General features: G+C 44.8%; 1 protein-coding gene across 1 annotated transcript; it reads right to left on the bottom strand.

Annotated features, from left to right (window-relative positions):
• Positions 1–511: 511 nt before the first annotated feature.
• On the bottom strand, positions 512–4305 carry LOC123077302 (uncharacterized). The gene is made up of 3 exons (XM_044499554.1): positions 3662–4305; positions 1580–1852; positions 512–1094 (listed from the first exon to the last, which is right to left on the bottom strand). Exons 1-3 carry the CDS (start codon positions 4220–4222, stop codon positions 774–776), a joined length of 1155 nt encoding a protein of 384 aa, XP_044355489.1. The 5' UTR covers positions 4223–4305; the 3' UTR covers positions 512–773.
• Between the last annotated feature and the right edge of the window lie 11894 nt (positions 4306–16199).

Genomic DNA, 16199 nt, shown 5'->3' with positions numbered 1-16199 from the left:
ATTATTTTAAGAAGAATCAGTGGTGGTGCACTCTTGTGGCGGAAGATCCGAGTGAGAAAGGTCATGACTCGTCTGTCAGGATTTTGCATGCTGGTTCTCTTGTCCCACCAATCTTCAAACGGAATCATGTGGAGGTGTCCATGTGGACAAGAGCCAACTTGTCAATGACCTAATTCCAAAGTCTAAGGGTGCAACGACATTTGAAGAAGAGATGTGCTCTCATTTCTTGCTCTTTTGCAAAGTTGATAGAGACCACAATTTTGCCAACCCCGCTTCCCCAACCTATCGGCGGTCCAAATCCAATCTTGTAGAGCTAACCATGCAAAGAATTTGATTTTTGGGGGCACAACCTTAAATCCTAAACCAGAATACTGGGAAGTGCACAGAAACATGGAACCGCTGCTGCACCAGCGGGCGCACCTATCAAGCCAAATAACCAATGGGTGCAAAATGTGGCGGAGCATACGGCACACTAGCTCAAAGCATCCGAAAGCACCGCGCGCGTACAGTAGGCACCAAAAAGGGCAGGCTACAGCCATCATTCATTCATGCAGCCACTAAATTACACAATGCGCTCCCGAGTAAACCATTTTGAGGAGCAGCCAAAATTTATTACCCTATCGACACGCTGTGAAAGGCGAAACCGCCTCTCTGAAACTCAGACGCAATCTTTCCGTCGCCGCGAAAATGCTGATCGCTACGCATTGTAAGAGTGAGGAGGTAAAGTTGAGAAATGCACAACACGAAGAAAAAAGCGGTGTGGGTCAATTGGGTCAGCTGCCTTTCTCAAGATTCTCAGCTTCTCGCCGCTGCCTCTCTTTCGCCTCCTCCCGTAATCTGTCCTCCTCTCGCCTTAACGCTTCGGCTGCCTCTTCCTCGGCCTCCTCTCGCTCCCTGCGCTCATCCTCTGCGTCCTCTCTTTCATCAAGATAATCAAACTCCTTTTCTGCAGCCATAGCCTTCACTATAGGATCCCGCAGCTCGGATATCAAGCCTCCACCAACCTTGTACTCCTGCTCGTCGCCGACAAGGAATAGCCGCTGGTCAGGCCCTGTCGCCATCGGTATGTCAACAGCAAGCAGCTTCATGTCATACTGCAAACGAATTAGAGTAAGGTCAGAAAATTTGCTGTCATTGGGATAATAATACCATTCGTTTACTACTTTCTCAAGCAGGATGAGATCTTATATTAGCTCTCTTCATATACGTAGTATATAATACTAAATGAACGTAGTATATAACACCAAAACAAACTAATTGAATACAAACAATGAGTCAACCATAATGTTGTATGACAAAAATATCAACTTTCTATGATAAACTTTGTTCATTTCTACAGAAGGGCTGCCAAAAAAACTGACATAAGCACAAGATTGTGCATTAAGTTTGAAGAGAACCGATAATTTGATGGAAATTTTCTTCACTTAACTCTACCTTCGGAATAAATTGTTAAAAGTGTTCACTCACACACTAATGGTCCGGTACTTAATTATATGGTCCATGCATAAGTACCAGGCTGTTCAATCTAGAGTTACTGAAGTAGAGTTTGCTACAAAATAGAGAAGAACATTTTAAATACCTGTCCTTTTTTCTTCTTGACCTCAACACTTACAAGACCCTTTCTTTCTGATCCTTTGATGGGGAAGATAAGAAAGCACCGTTTGCCACCAACCCTGAATTTGAAGTCCTTTAGTTTAGGGCCTCCACCAGACATAACATATGCTCTGACATCAGTGCCAGCTAAGGGTGCACCCATGACTTCAAGGATTGCAGCAGAGGTATTGAGCTTTGTCATTGCAATTCTGTAAACCTTGTCAGGATTTATGGTGAACCTTGCACGTGCGTACATACCCTAAGACAAACATAGACAATAGAAATCATTTAATTTCCCAAAAACATGGCATCATCTGTCAAGAGAAGTTGCACTAAAAAGCCTAGATTATCAACTACACGCTATTACGAGTAATTAACATGACAATAAAACAGAGGATAAAACAATATGGGCCACCCAAAATTTGTGATGAGCTATATTGTGCCGCAAGTAGACAACTTATTGACAATTTGCCGGTTTAATAGTTCATGTCCCTCATATTTGTATACTCCATCTCTGCATCTCAACAAACAGAAGACCTTTTTCACCATAAAATTAATATCGCCCAGGCCATGAGCACCCAAAAGTTGAGGGCCTCTATGTTTCAAGGAATATTCATAACATTTCCAGGATGTAATCCTAAAGAACTTCCCTATGTGGGTTGTTTGATTTGTAGGATTACAATCCATACAATTGTTCTATGATCTCATCTGCACTCTATCTCATAGCAAAATTTCCATTGATTAAGACCTCCTGAGAATACTATGGTTTTCTGATGGTGCAATCAAACAGCATTTTAAGTCCATAGAACTCAAGAGGGTGCGAACCTGTAATCCTATATTTTCTCTATTCCTGCATTTTCAAATTCTGTGAATCAAAGAGACTCAAACTACTGTATCATCCATGCGCATGAAAAATGACAGACATGAATGAGCGACGGTATTATAAGCATGCTTATCCAGTATTTTGGCTCCGTGATTAACTGCTACTGATATTTTGAAACAGCATAGGCCCTTGGTATGTTGCCCTACATGGTAAAGCACAATGGGCATACCAATTCTCGATGAATATCCCACCAGGTGGATTCTGATTCATCATCCATTGTTAACGACAAAGCATTTACTTAATGAACAATAGACTTAAGCAATAAAGGGTGCAAGTACATAGGCAATGGCTCATATGGTTTTCGATGGTGCAATCAGGCATTATTTTAATCTCCCTAGAACTCAAGAAGGCATGACACCAGAATCCAACGTTTCTCTATTCCTGCAATTTTGTATTCATGGGAATCAAAGAAACCAAAATTACTACATTGCTCATGCGCACCAAAATGACAGACACATGAACGGGCGACATTATTATAAGCATGGCTATCTAGTTCTTTGGCTTAGCAATTAACTGGTACCGATATTTTGAAACATGGTGTAAACTCGGTTTGTTGCGCTATATGGTAAAGCATCATCTGTGAGGCCAGTAGTTGGCAACTTGGCAATTCCAGGGCAATCAGCCACTATCTAAGAACCCAGTACCAGTTGTCGATGGACATCTGCTTGGTGAATCCTCATCCATCCTCTATGTTTAAGAACAAACTGTATGATACAATGCATTTACTGTATGAACAATAGACAGTGAATTTGGTTCTTAAGCAATCCAAGGTATAAGTACATAACCAAAGTAATGGCTTGTTGCAGCTCAGATGCAATAGTAAATCAAAAGGAAAACTATCTTCACACTGATAGCACGGTAATATGGTGCGATCTCCACATTTCTAACATTGCATGGATCACACGCATGGATGCCAGCCCATCAGGGTGAAGTGTGGGTTCTTTTAGTAACAGTGTGGCAATTTTGGAAGCATGGCATATACAGCACAGTTTGGAAGGGAAAAATACAGTGGCATTGCAATCCCTACGAAATGAACCGCCTAGAATAACATTGAAGGTTACCCGGAATACTTCACCAAGCTAGATTGTGAGCATAGCCCCGTGGTGTTACTGGAATAGCGCTACCATTCGTGCAGTACTACAGTATATCTTATAGCTAGTGAGACAGAGAAGGGGAGCAACTCACAGCGAAGGCGACCATGGCGGTGGCGAGCGCGAGGAAGCCGTACTTGGCCATGCCCTCGGAGAGGCCGACGAAGGTGCTGGCGATGCCGAACATGACCCGCCAGAGCGCGATGCAGACGATGACGCCTCCGGCGCCGACGAGCAGCAGGTAGTTGCGCCGCCAGAAGGCCTCGACCTGCAGCCCCACGGCCTCCCGGTACCGCGCCGCGGCGTTCTTGGCCGCCTCCACCGGCCGCCCCAGCCCCCTCACCCCCTGCCCGAGCGGGGCGAGCTTCGCCCCGCCGCCGCCGCCGCCGCTCGCGAACGACCTGACCCCGCCCACAAGCCGCTGCACCGCCTTGTGCTGCTGCGGCAGGGCCGGAAGGCCATGCCGCGGCGGCCTCGTCTCGGGGCGCGCGGTGGTGAAGAAGCGGGAGAAGGAGGGGGCGGGAGGGGCGGGGAAGTGGCGGGGGACGGGAGTGGGAGGGGCGCGGGGGGAGGGGAAGGGGGAGGGGCGGAGGAGGAGGTGGCGGTGGACGGTGTGCAGGGCTCGCCGCGAGGAGGAGAGCGCGGCCGCCGCCATGGGGATCGAGATCGGGTTCGCACCTCGCGGCAGTGGTGGGGGAGGGGACGAAGGAGCCGATGGAAGGGAAAGGGAGAATGGTCTGCCTAAGACTCGACTGCCTCCACCGGGTTGGACTCACTACTGAGAGAGTAAATTGCAAATTTGTTGAAAATTTGTTGGAACAAGAGGAGATTTACTGGATACAGCGTGGTCGCACAAATTGGCTATTGCATGGGGATCGTAACACCTCTTTTTTCCATACTGCGTCAACATCAAGAAGAAAAAGGAATCAGATTAAAAAAAATGCTTGGGGACAATGGGGTTTGGGTGCAAGATACGGAGATGAAGGATTATATTAGAGGGTATTTTAAAAATCTTTTTACGTCAGAAGTCTCTCAACCAAACCCGGATGTTCTCTCTCATTTCAAAAGAAAAGTGACAGATGGAATGAATAATGCCCTTACGGCTCCTTATACATCAGAGGAAGTTCGGAAGGCTTTATTCGACATTGGTGATTTTAAAGCACCGGGTTCAGATGGTCTACACGCTGTCTTTTACAAGAGATTTTGGTCCATGTTGGGAGATGGCATGATAGAAGAGGTCCTCAAGGCGGTGAATACTTGTTCAATATCGTCAGGGTGGAATGATGCTGCAATAGTTATGATCCCAAAGGTTAACTCTCCGGAAAAGGTTACTCAGTTTGGACCAATTAGTTTATGCAATGTGATGTACAAGGTTATCTCCAAAATGATTGCTGCGCGATTGAAGATAATTCTATCAGATGTTATCAGCCCAACTCAGAGTGCCTTTTTTCCTAGAAGAATGGTCACAGATAATATTTTAATACCATATAGTGCTTCCACACAATAAAAAAGAAAAGAGCGGGTAAGGAGGGATAGTGTGCCATCAAACTGGACAAGGAAATTTTGCTCGAATTATTATGAAGATTAATGGATGGAGGGAAAAGTTGTTATCTGCTGGAGAAAAGGAAATTTTGCTTAAATCTGTTGTTCAAACTATCCCATCATATGCCATGTCCGTCTTTAAAATTCCTAATTTTTTTTGCAAATGAATCATTGACGCGATGTCGCAATTCTGGTGGGGTGATGAAGACAATCAGAAAAGGATGCACTGGATGGCGTGGTGGAAGATGTGTGTTCCAAAAGGACAAGGAGGAATGAGTTTTCGAGATATACATTGTTTTAATTTGCCATTGTTAGCTAAACAAGCTTGGCGTCCCCTGGATAATCCTGAATCGTTATGTGCCACAATCTTAAGAGCCAAGTATTTCCCAGAGGGGGATTTGATGAATGCAAGTTTAAAAAAGGGTCCTCTTTTACTTGGCAAAACATTATGGCGGGAGTGGAATCTCTCAGGAATGGTTATATATGAAGGGTCGGTAATGGAGAAAATAATGATATATGGAGAGACGCATGGATCCCGAATTGCGCCAATAGGAGAATTATTACTCCTAGAAGAGGGAATCTATTGACGAAAGTTTCTGCTCTTATTGATGCAGTCACGAATTTTTGGGATGAAGATTTGGTGCGACAAACATTGTGGCCAATTGATGCTCAAAGAGTCCTGGCGATCCCTCTCCCTATGCACAATATGCCGGACTTCATTGCTTGGAGCTATACTAAAAACTGGTTATTCACGATAAGATCAGCCTATGTGGAGAAATGGAGTAAACAACACAGAGGAAATTGGAATACACAAATGGTATGGGTAAAAGTAAGATCAACCCTATTTGGGGTAAGATATGGAAATTAGCTTGTCCGGCAAAGGTCAAAATTTTCATCTGGCGTACGCTTCATGGGACTCTACCGTGTCGGGTTACGCTGGCCAATAGACACATAAAAACTTTGCCAATTTGCCCAGCATGTCCGAACGGACCAGAGGATACTAAACACGTGTTGTTTCTGTGCCAATAGGCAAAAGAAGTGTGGGAAAATTTGGGGTTGTATGAAGTGGTTAAAAAAGCTTGTGTGGTGGATCGTGCAGGAGAGGCAGTCCTTGAAGTACTACTCCTTACGCCTGATTAAGAACTTCCTATCTTGGGCTCCCAGAATGCACGAGAGCTGATCGCTATAACCGCGTGGTACTTGTGGTGGAATAGACGGAAGCTAGTTCACGAGGGCAAGTTACAAGAGGCGTCACAAACCTCGTTTGGGATTCAGGCTACAACATCAAATTATGTGAATGCCCACTCACCAAAGGCAGAGAGGAAGAATGAAGGATGGAGCAGACATCCCATGGGGTTTGTTAAATTGAATGTGGACGCTTCTTTTGACCATGATCAGCTAAGGGGCACTACAGGCGCTGTTATCAGGGATGACAAAGGAAAGTTCATTGTAGGTGGAAACTGGAAGATTGAGTGCTGTGCGGATGCTACAGCGGAGGCATAGGTTTGGCTTATTGCTGGCACAAATGGCGGGTTGCAATCGTCTCATTGTCAATTCTGACAACATGAAAGTCATTGACACAATGAAGAACGGAGGACATTCTGCAGGAGCGGCGGCTGCAATTTTGAGGATTGTTTTTTATAGCTTGTGATTTTCCTCGTACTAGTGTAATAGAGAAGCGAACAAAGTAGCTCATGAGCTTGCTAGAATAGCTAAATGTTCCATGACTAGGGATTGGATTGAGAGCCGATGAAAAATATTGCATCTCTTCTTATTGACAATGTAACCATTATTTTTAATTAATAAAGTTGATGTTAAAAAAGAGAGAGTAAATTGCATGTTTCATCCTTGTAATTGCTGGCCTGTAACAAAACCATCCTCGTACTCGAAGAATGCTCCAGTACCATCCTCAGACTTGTTAAAACGTAACAGAGACAATCCTGGGTACGCTTTGCAGAATACGTTCTCCATTTCCCCCTGCCACGTCAACTGCGGCTTGGTGCAGCAGAACCGGTCAGGCGCGCGGGAGTTGGGCTGAGACGAGACGAACCAAGCCGCACGTCCAGCTCAAAAATAGAAAATAGTAAGATACAAGTGTACAAATGAGCAGCCCTCCGTTTCCTAATATAAGACCTTTTAGCTATTTTAAAATAGGATATTGACTACATACATACTAAAATAAGTGAACACATATATAAAAATGTGTCTAGATACATATGAATCAAGAAAAAGCTAAAAGATCTTATATCAAGGAACGGGGAAGCATCCTTTTCTAAATATAAGACCTTTTAGATATTTCAATACGAACTATATACATATGTAATATAGACATATTTTAGAGTGTAGATTCACTCATTTCTCTTCGTATCTATTCCATATTGAAATCTCAAAAAGGTCTTATATTTAAAAACGGAGAGAGTACAAGATTGTTTCATTAAGCAACCAGCAAGATTACCAAGACTTGCAACATATGAACCGCTTATATAGAAGTTGTAACCATCATGTATCAACTCAGCCAATGATTCCATCAGCGGAATGGGCAAAACCATTCACATCATGGGAACCGAACGTATCAACAGTTCAGCACGGTTGCCATCGGTGCCGCTCACAGCAATACAGATGCCAACGCCTTCGCCTCCCTTCTAGATCCGCCAGCTATGCCGGCCTGTCCCCAACAGCCGCTGATCAAAATCCTCCTCCGCCGTGGCCTATGTAGTTCCCGGGAAAGAACACACGAACAAACGCCTACCAAATTCTCGGGGATCGATCGATGGATACAGAGGTCAGTTAGTTCAGCTGGACCAGCTCCCATCGCTGACGTGGCAGGGGAGAAAGGGCCCAACGTATCACAAAATGTACATAGGACCGTACTTTTTTTTTTGCGGGTGTACATAGGACCGTACTTGTTATGTATTTGCAAGTCTCAGGATCGTACTGGAGCATTTTTCGAGTATGAGGATTGTTTTGTTACAAGCCAACAAGTATAAGGATGAAACATGCAATTTACTCAAGAAAGTTGGGGCTAGATGGTGGACTGGCGCCTCATGCGCCATCATGTTCACCAAGTGATATTGCTTTTTTGTGCAATCGGTTGGCAAATTTTTCGGTAGACTAAGGCCTTGTTCGGAATCCCTCCTCTCTGCTCTGACTCCGCAGAGTTGTGGAGCTCAGTTTTAACCGCTCCGTGAAAATGAGTTAGAGCCTGGTCCGCTCCGGAGCGGAGTGGAGGGAGCGGAGAGGAGCCGAACGCGGCCTAATAGTTGTTCGGCCAGAAAGAAAGGAAATGATTGGAAAGTAACTGCTGGCATGGCATGTATGCTGATGTGGACCAGCTGCATGTTAAAATAAATACGACAGTAGGGAATTTCCATGTAAGATGATGTGGACATTCTGCATGTAGAGAGAAGTGGGACCAATTTCTTAAGAATGTAAGATTATGATGACTCTTCTCACTGCTTGGTTGTGATCAACAGGGATTTTTTCGGCTTCCCCCAACAAAACAATACATGCACGGAGGTGGTGTAGTATGCAAGGGAAAATTATACGAGACAAAGATCAAACTAGCGCATATAATGTGCAACATGCACTAAATTAATTAAGACATAACTTTTGTTTTACAACACACAGTGACATTACACTTGCATATATTGTATACATAACACAATCCTTACATTGTCTATTGTGCATGCAACACGACAAATACCATGTACCGATTAGTTGAACACGATCACTATATAATTTAGCCTTGCTGAATTTAAGAACGCTCTACACGCAGATACCTGCTTTATTGGTAATATTACAACAGAAATACATAAATACTCCTAAAGGAAAGCTTAATTAATCAAGATGATGAGTTTAATAGACGCACGAATTAAAAATTGTACTAGAAATTTCACACGGCCAAGTCCAGTGCAAGCAAGGTCATGCATGTGAGAAGAGTTCTAGTTCTGGTACATGTTGCCAGCTATCATACCTGCCCTCCACCTTCCATCTCGTTGCGTTGCACCTGTTATGTCTTCACTCTTCGTTTTGATGGCCACATGGTTGATCTTCTCCTCAAAGGCAGAATTTGCAGGCTTGACGATGATGGAGCCCTCTTGCAGCATGTTGCAGACCACTACTTCCTTGAGATCTGCCATCAAACCTTCTAGGCTTTCTTCCCCTTCTTTCCCTTCAAGCTTGATCTCCATGTTGGGGCAACCAGATAGAACGATCTTTTGAACCTTCGGAATGGACATGGGTCGTATTGTCCACTTTTTCACCATTGTTAGGTTGGCCATCACCAAGCTTGTGACATTGTTGAATCCTTTATCAGAAAACAAGAGATTTTCTTCACAGTAGGAATCTTCGGACAATACTAGCTCCATGAGGCTTGGCAGCTCACCTATCTTGTCAATGAACTTCTGATCTGCCAATGATAGCTTGAGCACTAGCCTAGTGACATTGGGTAGTGTGTACTGGTCCTCCTCATTAACACTTGATTTGTCGATTTTCCCGAGCAGCTCTAGGATCTGCAGGCGGCGCAGTGTGAATTTCGTGAAGAGTTCGAGTGGAATATCTTTCCCAGCAAGCTGCAGGTACATGAGTGACTCAAGCTTCTTGAACACTTCTCTAAGTGCTTCCCAGTGCCGGTTATCCAGACCTGAAATCTGCAAGTTGCGAAGATAAACCATGTTTTGTAAAGGCTTGATGTCGTTGCCTAAACGATCAGAGCAAAGCAAGCCTGTGAGTGTTTGCATGTTGTTGAGCACCCCAGCTGACTTTGGCAGTCCTAGCATGTTGGCCACAACATGCCGCAGCGTCGGAATCTCCCAGAATGCTCGTGTCACCTTCTTCACCTCAGTTCTCTTTATGTCAAGTGTCTGAAGGTTGATGAGACGAGCAATGGAGGAAGGGAGTTTGGTAAGGGAGCGACTCCGGAGCCCTAGGTACCTTACATGGATCATATCCCCAATTGCACCAGGCACCTTTTTTATCCTTAACCCCCGGAGATCAATTACACGGAGGAACTTGGATGCCGGCAGAAAACGGAGAGCATGGTAGCGTAAATCACTATTGTTACCTTGCTTCTTCAATTGGCCATGCGCTCTTACTTTGGAGCTAAGCGATCGTTTCCCATTCTGTGATCTTTCCTCAGCAAAATCACCCAAGATGGACCGCATCTTAGGGAATGCGGTGCCCATTGGTATATATGTCTCTGTGTAGTTCTGGAGGTGCAGACGGCGAACTGCACCGGGTGCAAGGAGATCAGCATTGTCATGTGCCTCAAGGAAACTCGCCTCATGTGCTTCTGCCTGTGCAAAAGCATGGAGACGGTCATGGATAGCAACAAGCCAAACACCTCCATTCATGTCCCTCTTCACCAGGCGGATCATCTCCCTTGAGATCAGCTCCTTCAGGTAGTTCTGACCAATGTCCTCCATGGTTTTCCCCTTCTTTGGCTTCAGAAACCCCTCGGCGGCCCATAGCCGCACGAGGCGTCTCGCATTGTAGATCAGGTTCTCTGGCACTCCTGCAAAATATAGGAAGCAAGACTTGAGCCGACTTGGGAGATCATCAAAGCTCAAAGCCAAGATCCTTTTCACTTGCTTTGGCTCATTATCCGACTCGAGCTTCTTCAACACCTCTTCCCACTCTGATATGCTCTTTGTCCGAAGAAGCCCAGCCAGCACCACAATGGCCAAGGGTAGTCCGTGGGTTATCTTGAACATGTTCTCGCATGCCTTCTCCATATTTACATTGGGTTCTGAGATTTTGCTGCCAAGGATCTTCTCTTTAAATTGGTTGTTGGCCCCAAAGACTCTGCGACGAAATAGCGATGAGCTATCTTTTTTGTCGAGCTTGCCTATCTTGAGGGTGCTAACTTTTGGGTTAGCATATGCAGCTTCTTTGTCCTCCAGGCGAGTGATGACCATCACTCTACTGCCTTTCTCATTCTGTGGTAGGCTATGGAGTATGGAGTGCCAGTTGCTGAAATTGACCAGGCCATCAAGCATCACCAGGTAGCGTTTATTCTTCAGGTACAGCGAGAGGGCTTTATGAACTTTTTCTGTGATCGAATTTTTTTGTTCACAGGCCTCACTCTCGGGACACAAACGCTTGTAGATGAAGTACAAGATGTCATCATCTCTTATTTGTGGTGGGACATTGATCCAGGCTCGGACATCAAAATGCTTCCGGATAATAGGACTGTCATACACTTCCCATGCAAGTGTGGATTTGCCAGTGCCACTCTCCCCAACTAGTGACATGACAGATCTGCTAGTATCATCACCAGCGAGAAGATAACGTTGCAGCTCTGCACGTTCATCTTTAAAGCCAACCACTTCGCTCCCCTCATCCCTGCATATGTTTGATTTCAAAGGGAAGCACATTTAGTAAAATAAATAAATAAATAAGTATGGGGCAATGTAACATCAAGTGCAATTTTTACATACGTTAACTACTCCCTCCGTCCCATAATATAATAGCATTTTTAGCACTAATCACTCTTATATTATGGGACTGAGGGAGTAGTATTTTAAGCCAATAGCATACAACTAAAGTGAAACGCGACAGAGCAAGCGCGTCTCTTTAACTTTGAAGAAAAGACAAGTGTTTTTGGAAGTTAAAAAAAATTTGGCTTCATTCATTTGAAGTCAGGCCTTCGTGCTTTTTCTCTAAAAAGTTAAAGAAACAGAAAGAATATCTTGGATGTACATATATATCGTAAAAGTGATGACAAGCTAAAAAAAGTCACTTTACCGAGTGTCTTAAAACACTCAGGAATCTCACTACAGGAAAATCCGTCAACTGTGGTCAACAAGGACATGCGTCCATTTATTTACTGACTATCTATAAATTTACTAGGTGTCATGGAAAAGACATTTGGGAAAAGAAATTACCGAGTGTACCTTTGTACACTCATGAAAGTTAAATGTTTTCCGTGTGTCCCATAAAATACACTCTGGAAAGATCAGATACTATGTGAAAATAATTTCCCGTATAATGTATATGCATTGTTTTCTTGTGCACCGATATGCAAAAAAAAGGAGTATGCTTCATGAGAGCTTGAGCTCCCTTCGCAGTTACTCAAGGGTTCATAAGTTTCATAAATTTTGGAAAGTAATTCTCATTGTGCATATTTAAACAGTAATGGCTTGTGGTGTGATCTGGGATATGACATGATTTTTGGAGTAGAATTTTAGTCCAACCTGAATTAGTGGAGTAGAATTATATGCTCCCGTGTCTTATTAACAATATCACAAGGGGCATGAATTCTCTAGAATGTACACCCGAATAGACAAATCCTTATTTGTTTAGCTATATATCATGCATAGTGATGTCCTGGTTATGAAGATACAACTTTGGAGACTTACCGTCTCTCTAAAAGATAATATTTCTCTCTCTCTCTCTCTCTCTCTCTCTCTCTCTCTCTCTCTCATAGATGCATAAAGACGTGATCGTAGCCATTGATAACCTCTCAACATAAATTGGGAAAGTAATAAAAATATTCATGTCATCATAGATGAAACTGTATCGGCCTTAGAGCATTCTAAATATGCTAGTGGTTCTCTATGTGTGTAGAATAATTAACTCAGTTTCACAAAAAAAGAATAATTAACTCAATAAACCGCATGGGACATGTGTTTAGCAAACTCAAAATTCACCCAGAATAATTAAGTCAATTATTCTAATTAACCACAAAATATTAAATTGATTTGTGATTAGCTCATTGTGATGTGCTGAATTTATTTTCAAATTCTTTTACGGGAAAATGATCGCCATGAAATGAAAAAATGCTTATCAAAATAATAAAATGAACAAAAATTGGACTATAGCAATGCACAAAGTTCCAGGTCATACCAAGCTTCTAAATCTAGGTTGATACCATAAAAATTGTATATGTCAGTAGGAGGCTCTACGATACAAATATAACATATCATTTCACTCTTTTTCACACGTATCAACTGATATAGACAAATATGTCAACCGATATGGCCAGCATTTGACCCGATATGTCAGCTGATATAGATCATTATGTAAATGGCAATGTTTCTTTTAAAAAAAGTTGATAATAAAACCAAAAATACAACAGTGGACATGGGTGCACATGGACCTGATTTGAATATTTTTTAAAGAAATATTAGAAAATTACAAATATTTCTGAAAGTTTTTTTTTGCGCAAACATGGTCTAGCGTTATGCATGTGAGCGTAAAGCTTAGCGACAAATTAAGCACACCATATTCTGGGCGAATTAAAACAAAAAATGATATATGATATAAAGTTACTATTCACATTTTTCATACAAGCATTTTTGTCTTCTTTGCCAGGATTTTCACAGAATACATTTTGCCGCGAAATTTAACACACATGTATAACGCTAGACCATGTTTCCTACAAAAAAAAATTGCAGACATATTTCACTTTTTCTAACATTTTTATTTATCTTTTGCTAATTTGGGTTCACCTAGACCCATATGTCCCAAAAATTCATACCGAAATAAAACAATGCATTTAAAACTTCATAAAAAACCGTAGTCATACATAATACTTTGTAAATATGACATATTTGATGTACCTTTTTGTTAAGAGTGAGGTTTTGTGGGCCTTTGTTAATTATTTCGTAAATAACTAAAATGAAATCTTTTTTTGAACGCAGTGCAGACACATACGCTTATACATTCGCACGTACACTCATTCCATTAACGCACGCATGCACACCCTACCCATATTTTGTAATGCTGGCACTGACATCTTACATTTGTTTCTGTATTGAAAGTCATGTTTTGAACAAGAATATTGAAGTGTCGATCAAACAATATGAATATGAATATCACATATCAAACAATATATATCTACATGATTTACATGACCAATAACATCGATCGTACTTAAGTTGGGTTTCACGGGTGGACGGTGAACTTTGTTCGTACCGTATAAACTATGCAAATTACGGTGGATTGGAACAAAACGTAAGAGGTAGAGATGGGAGAGATTTTGTACGTACGCGTACCATGCGGGGACGGTGTTGATGGTAGAATTGTGGGCCGACGAAGAAGCGCCGGGGGCGGAGGGGCGGAACGTCCTGATCTTGTACTTGTCGACGTTGTCAGAGATCTCCTTGAGCCTGTTCTTGATGCCGTCCATCCGCTCCCGGAGGTCATGGCGGACGGAGACCTGGGTGGTGCAGGAGGCGGCGAGTCTGAGCCACCTCCTCCAGGCGGGGACCCCCTGCCGCAGCGTGTCGTGGTCGAGGCGGCGGAGGAACTCGTCGAGGACGTCCTCCACCTCGTGCGCCACATCGCGGGTCTGGCGGACCCAGAGACCCACGTACTGGTTGGCGCCCTCGCGCCGCTCCTGGTCGGCGTCCTGGATGAAGGTCTGCAGCCACTCGAGCTTGTCCCGGAGCAGCCGGATGTCGTCGCCCACGCCGCTCAGCAGCGCCGCCTCCTTCACCGCCAGCTCCCCCAGCCGGTTCAGCACGAACGTGATCGAAGCAGACGCCATGCTCGATCGATCTCGAGTCGAGTGTCGATCTCTTTCTCTACCAGCTATACCACACACACGTAGCAGCTCAGCTAGCTAGGCTCCATGTATGTGCAACTGTGCATTAGCGGCTGTATTTGGCTTATCGTGGCTAGATGTATGCTTCCGTTATTCCGTATATAAGGAGCAATGGAGCAATTCAGAGGGATTGAGCCGGCAGGGCACTAGCCAGCTTGTTAGAACTTAGAAGCAAGCCGTCCGGCTTGTCGACCAAAAGTCAGAACTAAGATGCCATTCCCTAGCTCCAGATCTATATGGCTCATGCTTGATACTTGTACGTAAATGCATAACATATGCGTACTAGGTAAGGCAAGTTTGATTCCGTCAAGAAAGATATGACAAGTCGCATGTGTGCTAGTTAGGTGCTGGTCAAGAAAACTAAGGCGTGGCTTAAGAGCATATGCAGGCAAATCCGGCCCCTCAAACACCCGCCGACGCGTCTAGATGTGTAAGCGAATAGTGACCGGTCACACTTAAATTTTGACCGGTCACGCTTAAATTTTTCCTTCTCACAACCGGACATCTTAATTAACAAACCTCAAACTAATGAAACTCATGCAACTACGTAAATGATGCATTATACACATCGTCCGGCTACTACATCAGGACATGTCATCAGACTACCGAAATTTGATATGTTTAACCTACATGCTAGCTATGGAGAAGATCATCCACGGCGGCCATGCCCTTCCCGGCGAGGGCGCCGTCCTTCTCGCGGAAATAGCGGTCGAAGAGACAGTATGGATCGATCTAGATCTGCTTGGCGCCGGAGCTGTCCGACCCGTCGCTATCCTCCTTCTCCTCTTTGGGGGGTAGTCCGGGCATGGCACGGAACGCCCGATTCTGCTCTCGGGCGAGGGCGCGCGCGGTCCGCTGCTGCCTCTTCTTTACAATGCGGGCGCGGATGGCTTCCTCCTTTGCGGCTGCCAGCGGCGCCGGATCAGCCGCCTCCGCCGCCGCCATGTCGGCAGCGAGGGGGGCCTCGGCCACCCTCATCCTCTCCTTCCCATGACGAGCACACCGGTCCCAGTAGGACTCATACTCCGCTGGACCGGTGATGGGGAAAGGGAGATTGGAAGGCTCCCGAGAGGACCGCGATGATCCAGCACTAGAGGACCCGAGCGCTCGACGTGCTGACGCAATGGACTTGCGCCGGTCAGATCCCGCCGGCGGTCGAGCGCTGTTCTGCCGGGAGCGGCGGAGTGCAATGCGGACGGTCATTGCCTCCTCCAAACTGCATGGGACGACGCCCCAGTCGACGGATCTGTACTGGTCGTCTTCGGATCCGCTGCCCGCCATGTCGGAGAATGCCGAAGATCGTCAGACGGGAGCTTGGGTGGCGGAGGGGGGGGGGGGGGGGGGGGGGGGGGTGAAGGGGAGTAGAATGAAGTGGCTAGGATTTGGTCCGCGGAGTGGATCGGGAGAAATATATGTGGGGTCGGATGGGCCAGCGTGGGCTAGATCCGACGTGGCGGATGCGCCCGGGCGCACTAGGGCCTCACCATATCTGCCTCATATTTGGGCTGGACACATGAGGTGTCGGTCAGCCCGGACTTTTGAG

This window comes from Triticum aestivum, chromosome 3D (assembly GCF_018294505.1).
Source record: "Triticum aestivum cultivar Chinese Spring chromosome 3D, IWGSC CS RefSeq v2.1, whole genome shotgun sequence".
Taxonomy (NCBI): Eukaryota; Viridiplantae; Streptophyta; class Magnoliopsida; order Poales; family Poaceae; genus Triticum; species Triticum aestivum.
This window is presented reverse-complemented; position numbering and strand designations above follow the sequence as displayed.